This window comes from Arachis ipaensis, chromosome B08 (genome assembly GCF_000816755.2).
Source record: "Arachis ipaensis cultivar K30076 chromosome B08, Araip1.1, whole genome shotgun sequence".
Taxonomy (NCBI): Eukaryota; Viridiplantae; Streptophyta; class Magnoliopsida; order Fabales; family Fabaceae; genus Arachis; species Arachis ipaensis.
The window spans coordinates 104965173-104975567 of record NC_029792.2 but is presented as its reverse complement, the minus strand read 5'-3'; the positions used below and the strand labels follow the sequence as shown (position 1 = coordinate 104975567).

Here is a 10395-nt window from a genome sequence, read left to right as displayed (position 1 = left end):
TCTTTGCGAGTTAACTTTGTCATCGGAATCTTCTATAGTAACTAGCTAATCCCAAGAAACTTCTCACTTCCATCACAAACGTAGGCCATCCCCATTCTGTCACTGCTTCAACCTTAGTAGGATCTACAGCTATTCCATTTTGGCTCACCACATGTCCCAAAAACTTTATTTATTCCTTCTAGAAGTCACATTTAGAAAGCTTTACATCAAGCTTTCTTTCCTTCAGAATCTACAACATTATTTGCAATTGCTCTATGTGCTCCTCCGTAGTCTTAGAGTATATTAGGATATCATCAATGGATTCCACAACGAATTTATCTAAGAAAAGACAGAATATTCGATTCATGTAATCTATGAACACAACAGGGATATTTGTTAACCCAAAAGACATCACAGTATACCCATAATGACCATAACGAGTTCTGAAAGCAGTCTTAGGGACATTTTCCTCTCTCACCCTTATCTAGTGATAATTGGACCTTAAATCGATCTTAGAGAAAACTCCGACTCCTTACACCTAATCCATCAGGTTATCGATTCTCGGCAAAGGATACTTGTTCTTTATTGTCACCTTGTTTAACTGCCTGCAGTCCACATACAGTCGCATGCTACCATCCTTCTTTTTCACCAACAAAATCGGCGCTCCCCATGGGAAAATACTTGGATGGATGAAACTCTTATCCATCAGCTCTTCCAGTTGAACCTTAAGTTCCGTCAACTCCAACAGCGACATCTTATAAGGCACAATCGAGATTGGTCCTACTCTAGGCATCAGTTCTATCACAAATTCGATTTTTCGAGAAAGAGAAAATTTAGGTATATCCTCAGGAAATACCTCAGAAAAATTCACCCACTACTAGAATTTGGCTCAAATTCTGTTCATCTCTCGACGAACTCGCAGCTAATAGCATATATCCTGACATTTACTCCCACTACAGTTTACTATCACAGAATTTAGATAATAGACTGATAAACCCCATATTTAGGGTTTATCTTGTGCTTGATTTAGGAGATTTTATGACCTTTTACCCACATTTATCCAATGAAATAGCATGATTTCATGATTGTCTTCCAATTTGTGCTTAAGTGTAAAAACATGCTTTCTAGATCTTCCTTCCAACCCTTCGGGCATAAACTGTAGCAAACGCTCAAAATAGTCTAACAATACATGATGCTTTGACAATCAATCCAAACCCAAAATTAAATCAAGTCCACTCAACGATGAATATATCAAGTCATGGAAGAACTGCGTATTCTCTATCCAAAATGATACTTGTTGACAACCTAGCCTAGTAATCACAGCCTCAGAGGTAGCAGTATGCACATGTAAATTGTAGATTAATGCAGACAATTTCAATCTTAATTCCTCAACTTTGTCAAATGCTATGAACGAGTGTGATGCTCCAGTATCATACAATGAAATTAACGTTTTATTACTAATTTCGTTGTTACCTTTGATCAAAGTATCAGACCTACCAGTATCATCAGCAGTCATGGTGAAAACTCGGCCCCATTGTTGAGCCTTACCAGCATCCTGAGCCTCTCTATGTGGGCAAGACTTGGAGAAATGTCCTGGTTGTCCACATGTGTAGCACAAGTCGAATCCGGCTCTGCACGGCTTGTTACACATCAACTGATATGGCTGAGCTCTTTCTTGGCTTCCTCTGCCATGAAATCGGCGGTTGTCATTCCTTCGATTGTCACCTCTACCTTGGTTGTATTGAGGCGCATAGCCACCCCTCTTGAAGTTCTGATCCCTCGACGCATAACTCTTGCCTTGATCCCTCTTATGGAACTCCCGATGGTCACCTCTCTCTACAACAACCTTTCTTGAGCACTCCTCTACAACCCTACTCTTATTCACCAGCTCAGAGAAAACTTGGACCTCCATAGGCCTTACAACACTCAATATGTCACTCTGTAATCCACCATCATACTTAATGTATTCCCATTCCTCGTAATCTTCTAGAGCACCTTGATAGACTTTAGAAAACTGGCAGAGCTCCTCAAACTTGCTGGTATACTCTACCACAGTCATTGAGCGCTACTTCAGCTACAATAACTCTAACTCCTTCACTGCTCTCACCGAGTTTGGAAAGTGTTTCTTGTAGAATTCGACTTGGAAAGCTTCCCAAGTTTTCACCGCAACGCCTTGCTGCAGTAGATGACGAGCTCCCTGCCACCAGAACTGGGCTTTTCCCACTAGTTGGTATGTGGCAAACTCTACATACTGGTCTTCAGGAATGTGTTGAGCTTGTAAAGCCCTCTCCATAGCTTGAAACTAATTGTTTTCTTCTGTAGGGTTTGTCGTGCCTCTAAAGATCAAAGGATTAACTTCTAAAAAAGTGGCTAATGTCATTGGGACTCCATTGGATCCATTTACCCCATTACCATTTTGATGAGCGGATAATTTATACGCTTTTTGGCATTGTTTTTACATAGTTTTTAGTATGATTTAGTTGGTTTTTAGTATATTTTTATTAGTTTTTAATTAAAAATCACATTTCTAGACTTTACTATGAGTTTGTGTGTTTTTCTGTGATTTCAGGTATTTTCTGGCTGAAATTGAGGGAGCTGAGCAAAAATCTGATTCAGGCTGAAAAAGGACTGCTGATGCTGTTGGATTCTGACCTCCCTGCACTCAAAGTGGATTTTCTGGAGCTACAGAACTCCAAATGGCGCGCTCTCAATTGCGTTGGAAGGTAGACATCCAGGGCTTTCCAGCAATATATAATAGTCCATACTTTTCTCAAGGATAGACGATGTAAACTGGCGTTCAACGCCAGTTCCATGTTGCAGTCTGGCGTCCAACGCCAGAAACAACTTACAAGTTGGAGTTCAACGCCAGAAACAGGTTACAACCTGGCATTGAACGCCCAAAAACAGCCCAGGCACGTGAGAAGCTTACGTCTCAGCCCCAGCACACACCAAGTGGGCCCCAGAAGTGGATTTCTACGCTATCTATCATAGTTTACTCATTTTCTGTAAACCTAGGTTACTAGTTTAGTATTTAAACAACTTTTAGAGATTTATTTTGGACCTCATGACATTTTTAGATCTGAACTTTGTACTCTTTGACGGCATGAGTCTCTAAACTCCATTGTTGTGGCCTCCCTGCACTCAAAGTGGATTTTCTGGAGCTACAGAACTCCAAATGGCGCGCTCTCAATTGCGCTCTCATCGCGCTCTCACTGCAGAGTCAACCAAAGCCCCCACAGTCAAACTCTAAGTTTGGTGTTGGGAGGCCACAACCAAACTCTAAGTTTGGTGTTGGGAGGTCCCAACCTTGCTCTGATTATCTGTGAGGCTCCATGAGAGCTCACTGTCAAGCTATTGACATTAAAGAAGCGCTTGTTGGGAGGCAACTCAATGTTATTTAATTATATCTATTTATTTTCCATTGCTATTTTATGTTTTCTTTAGGTTGATGATCATGTGAAGTCACAAAAACAAATGGAAAATCAAAAACAGAATGAAAAACAGCATGAAAAATAGCATACCCTGGAGGAAGATCATTCTGGCGTTTAAACGCCAGAAACAAGCATCTGTCTGACGTTTAACGCCAGAAACAAGCACTAAGCTGGTGTTTAACGCCAAAAACAAGCATCAGTCTGGCGTTAAACAAGTTTTTCGTTTACTATGCTTCATGCTTAATTATGTTTGTGTCTTTACTATATGATCACTAATATCTAAGTGTCTATGTCTTAAAGATATGAATGTCCTATGAATCCATCACCTTTCTTAAATGAAAATTGTTTTCTGAAAAAGAAAAAGAAGTACATGAATTTCGAATTTTAAAATAGTTTAATTATTTTGATGTGGTGGCAATACACTTTGTTTTCTGAATGAATGCTTGAACAGTACATATGTCTTTTGAATTTGTTGCTTATGAGTGTTAAAATTGTTGGCTCTTGAAAGAATGATGAAAAAGGAGAAATGTTATTTGATAATCTGAAAAATCATAAAAATGATTCTTGAAGCAAGAAAAAGCAGTAAAGAACAAAGCTTGCAGAAAAAAAAAAAAAGAGAAAAAGCAAGCAGAAAAAGCCAAAAGCTCTTAAAACCAAAAGGCAAGAGCAAAAAGCCAGTAGCCCTTAAAACCAAAAGGCAAGGGTAAATAAAAAGGATCCCAAGGCTTTGAGCATCAGTGGATAGGAGGGCCTAAAGGAATAAAATCCTGGCCTAAGCGGCTAACCAAGCTGTCCCTAACCATGTGCTTGTGGCGCGAATGTGTCAAATGAAAACTTGAGACTGAACGGTTAAAGTCAAGATCCAAAGAAAAAGAAGAGTGTGCTTAAGAACCCTGGACACCTCTAATTGGGGACTCTAGCAAAGCTGAGTCACAATCTGAAAAGGTTCACCCAGTTATGTGTCTGTGGCATGTATGTATCCGTGAACGTGTGCCTGACAACCACCTCCGTTCTACATCATATTGAATGAGTATCTCTTAGATTTCTTAATCAAAATCTTCGTGGTATAAGCTAGAATTGATGGCGGCATTCATGAGAATCCGGAAAGTCTAAACCTTGTCTGTGGTATTCCGAGTAGGATTCAAGGATTGAATGGCTGTGACGAACTTCAAACTTGCGATTGTTGGGCGTAGTGACAGACGCAAAAGAATCAAGGGATTCTATTCCAACATGATCGAGAACCAACAGATGATTAGCCGTGCTGTGACAGAGCAATTGGACCATTTTCACTGAGAGGACGGGAAGTAGCCATTGACAATGGTGACACCTTACATACAGCTTGCCATGGAAGGAGCCTTGCGTGTGTGAAGAGGAGTACAAGAGAAAAACTGAAATAAAGAAGACAAAGCATCTCCAAAACCCCAACATAGTCTCCATTATTGAGTAACAAGTATTTGTTTTATGCCTTTGACTTTTTACAATTAAAACTAAGAATTATTATTGATATTATATCCTGACTAAGAGTTACAAGATAACCATAGCTTGCTTCAACCCAACAATCTCCGTGGGATTCGACCCTTACTCACGTAAGGTATTACTTGGACGACCCAGTGCACTTGCTGGTTAGTGGTACGAGTTGTGAAACATGTGATTCACAATTCGTGCACCAAGTTTTTGGCGCCGTTGCCGGGGATTGTTCGTGTTTGGACAACTGACGATTTATTTTGTTGCCTAGATTAGGAAAAAAATTTCTTTTTGGTTTAGAGTCTCTTATTATTGTTCTTGTTAAAATTTTAGAATCCTTATTTTCTTTTTCAAAATTTTAGTTTTCGAAAAAAAAAATTTTATATATTATTTATTTATACCTTGTTAAAACACTTTAAATTTATAGCTCAATTAGTTAGAGCGTGGTGCTTATGTTCTTGGTAATTGGCTATCCTTTTTTTTTTAAAAATCCTTTTTTTCAAAAATAAATTTTTTTAAAATCTTGTACCAAACTTTAAGTTTGGTGTTTTCTTGTTGATTTTTCTTTGTTTTTCGAAAATTTTAGCTTGGTTTTCTAAAAATTTTAAGTTTGGTGTTCCTTCTTCATGTTCTTGCTGTTCTTGTGAGTCTTCAAGGCGTTTTTGAGTTTTTCTTGTGTCTTGATCTTAAAATTTTTAAGTTTGGTGTTCCTTGGTGTTTTCCCTCCAAACTTTTTGAAAACAAGGAGCATTAGATCTAAAAATTTTAGATCTTGTGTTATTCTATTGTTTTTCTCTTTCCTCATTAAATTCAAAAATATCTTTTCCCTCTATTTTGAAGTAGTTTTTCGAAAATCAATTTTAAAATTCAGATTTTTTTTATTTTTTTTATTTCAAAATTTAAAACCCTTTTCAAAAAAAATCATATCTTTTTTAAAACTTCCTAACCACTTTCTCTCTCCTCATTTTTTTTGAAAATCTTCACCCATTTTTATTTATTTTATTTTAATTTATTTATTTTCGAAATAAATAAATAATTAAATAAATAAAAATATTTTTTCTCTATTTTACATCATCTCCCTTTCTCCATCATGGATCTAAGTGGAAATGAACAGTCCAAAAGGACTCTGGAGTCATACGCCAATCCCTCTACTGGTTCATATGGGAGTAGTATCTGCATACCCTCCATTGGAGTCAGTAGCTTTGAGTTGAATCCTCAGCTCATTATCATGGTGCAGCAAAGCTGCCAGTATTCCGGTCTTCCACAGGAAGAACCTACAGAGTTTCTGGCACAGTTTTTACAAATTGCTGACACAGTACATGATAAGGAAGTAGATCAGGATGTCTACAGATTATTACTGTTTCCATTTGCTGTAAAAGTCCAAGCCAAGAGGTGGTTAAATAAAAGCAAACAAAACAGCAGCTGTCAAAACAAATAACAGAAGAATGCCAAGCAGTTCAATTAAGAAGTGGGAAAACATTAAATACCCCACCTCAAGGCAGTAGGAAGCCAAGAAATGAGCAAACCACCCAACATTCATCTGAGGACAGTAAAAGCCCAGGAAAAAATAATTCTAGCGTTAAAACGCCAGAAATTGGGTGGAAGGCTGGCGCTGAACGCCCAGACCATGCTCAGGACTGGCGTTCAACGCCAGAAACAAGCAAGGAACTGGCGTTGAACGCCCAAAGGAAGCACAGTTCTGGCGTTTAGACGCCAGGAACAGATGAGGAGTTGGCGTCTAACGCCACTCCAGCTTCCAACCCTGGCTTTCAAATGCCAGTGAGGGATCAGACACCTGCAAGTGCTGATAATAAATCCCTCAAGAAGGCTTCTCAACCTACCCCTGTAGGAAATAAACCTGCAGCAACTAAGGTTGAGGAATACAAAGCCAAGATACCTTATTCTCAAAAACTCTGCAAAGAGGAGCAGGATAAGCAATTTGCCCGCTTTGCAGACTATCTCAGGACTCTTGAAATAAAGATTCCGTTTGCAGAGGCACTTGAGCAAATACCCTCTTATGCCAAGTTCATGAAAGATGTCTTGAGTCATAAGAAGGATTGGAGAGAAACTGAAAGAGTTCTCCTCACTGAAGAATAAAGTGCAGTCATTCTGAAAAGCTTCCCAGAAAAGCTTAAAGATCCCGGGAGCTTTATGATACCATGCATATTAGAGGGTAACTGCACCAAGACAGCTCTATGTGATCTTGGGGCAAGCATCAACCTAATCCCTGCATCCACTATCAGAAAGCTTGGCTTGACTGAAAAGGTCAAACCAACCCGGATCTGTCTTCAACTTGCTGATGGCTCCATTAAATACCCATCAGGCATAATTGAGGACATGATTGTCAAGGTTTGGCCATTTGCCTTCCCTACTGACTTTGTAGTGCTGGAAATGGAGGAGCACAAGAGTGCAACTCTCATTCTAGGAAGACCATTCCTAGCAACTGGACGAACCCTCATTGACGTCCAAAAAGGGGAGATAACCCTGAGAGTCAATGAGGATGAGTTTAAGTTGAATGTTGTCAAAGCTATGCAACATCTAGACACATCAGACGACTGCCTGGGCGTTGATATTATTGACTCCCTGGTGGAAGAGGTCCATATGACTGAGAGTCTCAAATCAGAGCTAGAAGACATTTTTAAAGATGTTCAGCCTGATCTGGAGGAACCAGAGGAAATAAAAGAACCTCTGAAAACTCCTCAGGAAGAGGAGAAATCTCCTAAATCCGAGCTCAAACCACTACCACCATCCCTGAAATATGCATTTCTGGGAGAAGGTGACACTTTTCCTGTAATCATAAGCTCTACTTTAGGGCCACAGGAAGAGAAAGCACTAATTCAGGTGCTAAGGACACACAAGATAGCTCTTGGGTGGTCCATAAGTGATCTTAAGGGTATTAGCCCAGCCAGATGCATGCACAAGATCCTATTGGAGGATGATGCTAAGCCAGTGGTTCAACGACAGAGGCGGCTAAATCCCGCCATGAAGGAGGTGGTGCAGAAAGAGGTCACTGGGATCAAGCTAAAGTTGAAGTAATTGAAAAATTACCACCACCTGCCAATGTTAAGGCAATCAGAAGCTTTCTGGGGCATGCAGGATTCTATAGAAGGTTTATAAAGGATTTTTCAAAAATTGCAAAACCTCTGAGCAATCTGCTAGCTGCTGACACGCCATTTGTGTTTGACACAAAGTGTCTGCAGGCGTTTGAGACCCTGAAAGCTAAGCTGGTTACAGCACCAGTTATTTCTGCACCAGACTGGACATTACCATTCGAACTAATGTGTGATGCCAGTGACCATACCTTTGGTGCAGTATTGGGACAGAGGCATAACAAGCTTCTGCATGTCATTTATTATGCTAGCAGTATTTTAAATGATGCCCAGAAAAATTACACAACCACAGAAAAAGAATTACTTGTCGTGGTTTATGCCATTGACAAGTTTGGATCCTACTTAGTAGGATCAAAAGTGATTGTGTACACTGACCATGCTGCTCTTAAATATCTACTCACAAAGCAGGATTCAAAGCCCAGGCTCATAAGATGGGTGTTTCTTCTGCAAGAGTTTGATATAGAAATAAGAGACAGAAAAGGGACAGAGAATCAAGTAGCTGATCACCTGTCCCGGATAGAACCAGTAGCAGGAGCATCCCTCCCTCCTACTGAGATCTCTGAAACCTTTCCGGATGAGCAATTGTTTGCTATTCAGGAAGCTGTGTTTGAAGATATTGCAAACTATAAGACACAAGGTTCTCCTTCTATAACCATGGAGAGGAAGCATGAAAAGCTTCTCTCACTGCAGAGTCAACCAAAGCCCCCACAGTCAAACTCTAAGTTTGGTGTTGGGAGGCCACAACCAAACTCTAATTTTAGTGTTGGGAGGTCCCAACCTTGCTCTGATTATCTGTTAGGCTCCATGAGAGCTCACTGTCAAGCTATTGACATTAAAGAAGCGCTTGTTGGGAGGCAACCCAATGTTATTTAATTATATCTATTTATTTTCCATTGCTATTTTATGTTTTCTTTAGGTTGATGATCATGTGAAGTCGCAAAAACAAATGGAAAATCAAAAACAGAATGAAAAACAGCATGAAAAATAGCATACCCTGGAGGAAGATCATTCTGGCTTTTAAACGCCAGAAACAAGCATCTGTCTGGCGTTTAACGCCAGAAACAAGTACTAAGCTGGCGTTTAACGCCAGAAACAAGCATCAGTCTGGTGCTGAGCAAAAATCTGATTCAGGCTGAAAAAGGACTGCTGATGCTGTTAGATTCTGACCTCCCTGCACTCAAAGTAGATTTTTTGGAGCTACAGAACTCCAAATGGCGCTCTCTCAATTGCGTTGGAAATTAGACATCCAGGGCTTTCCAGCAATATATAATAGTCTATACTTTGCTCAATGATAGATGACGTAAACTGGCGTTCAACGCCAGTTCCATGTTACAGTCTGGCGTCCAGCGCTAGAAACAAGTTACAAGTTGGAGTTCAACGCCAGAAACAGGTTACAACCTGGCGTTGAACGCCCAAAAACAGCCCAGAAACATGAGAAGCTTAAGTCTCAGTCCCAGCACACACCAAGTGGGCCCCAGAAGTGGATTTCTGCGCTATCTATCATAGTTTACTCATTTTCTGTAAACCTAGGTTACTAGTTTAGTATTTAAACAACTTTTAGAGATTTGATATTATATCCTGACTAAGAGTTACAAGATAACCATAGCTTGCTTCAACCCAACAATCTCCGTGGGATTCGACCCTTACTCACGTAAGGTATTACTTGGACGACCCAGTGCACTTGCTGGTTAGTGGTACAAGTTGTGAAACGTGTGATTCACAATTCGTGCACCATATTTCCATTTCCATTTCTGACTCATTGCCCCAAAATCTCATTGTGGCCTTCATGGTAGTAGCCATGTTTTCTAACGCAGTCATAAAATTCACCAGGTTGTTGCCGGTTAGTTCCGGTTCCGCATTATTTCTCCGACCTCACCCTCGAACTCGCTCGCATCTACGAGATGCCATTCGAGTCCTATTCACACCAAACAATTGATATCAAGGTGATCATTCTCAATATCTCAAGTCTAGTGCTTCAAAATCTCAAAGATATGCTTATGAACATGCTATGTTTATCAAGCAGATATCCTAAATAGCATATACACACAATTCAGAGTATGTTCAGAAACATAGTCAGTCCATCCCTCAGAATCTACGAGAACGAACTGCTCTGATACCATAACTATAACACCCTACCGCATAGAGTTTTATGCCTAGGTCGTAAATCAAAGGTGGTGAGGTATTACAACCTTCAAACAAAAAAGTACATACATGTATATATGAAGAATAGTTTAGCTAGGAGCCTTGAAAGAAAGTATAAGCACAAGAAAACAGAAATCGTATCACTTTCAAAAACATTGAGGTAGAAAGCTTGATACGGAAAGCCAAAGAGACATATGTATAAAGATATAGAATTCCAAACGGGATACATAACAAGCTCTAGTCTGGACCTGCGAAGCAAATGCCAGCTA

General features: G+C 39.8%; 1 protein-coding gene across 1 annotated transcript; it reads right to left on the bottom strand.

Annotated features, from left to right (window-relative positions):
* LOC107611380 lies at positions 1184–2038 on the bottom strand. The gene has a single exon (XM_016313316.1). The coding sequence runs from the start codon at positions 2036–2038 to the stop codon at positions 1184–1186; it is 855 nt and encodes a 284-aa protein (XP_016168802.1).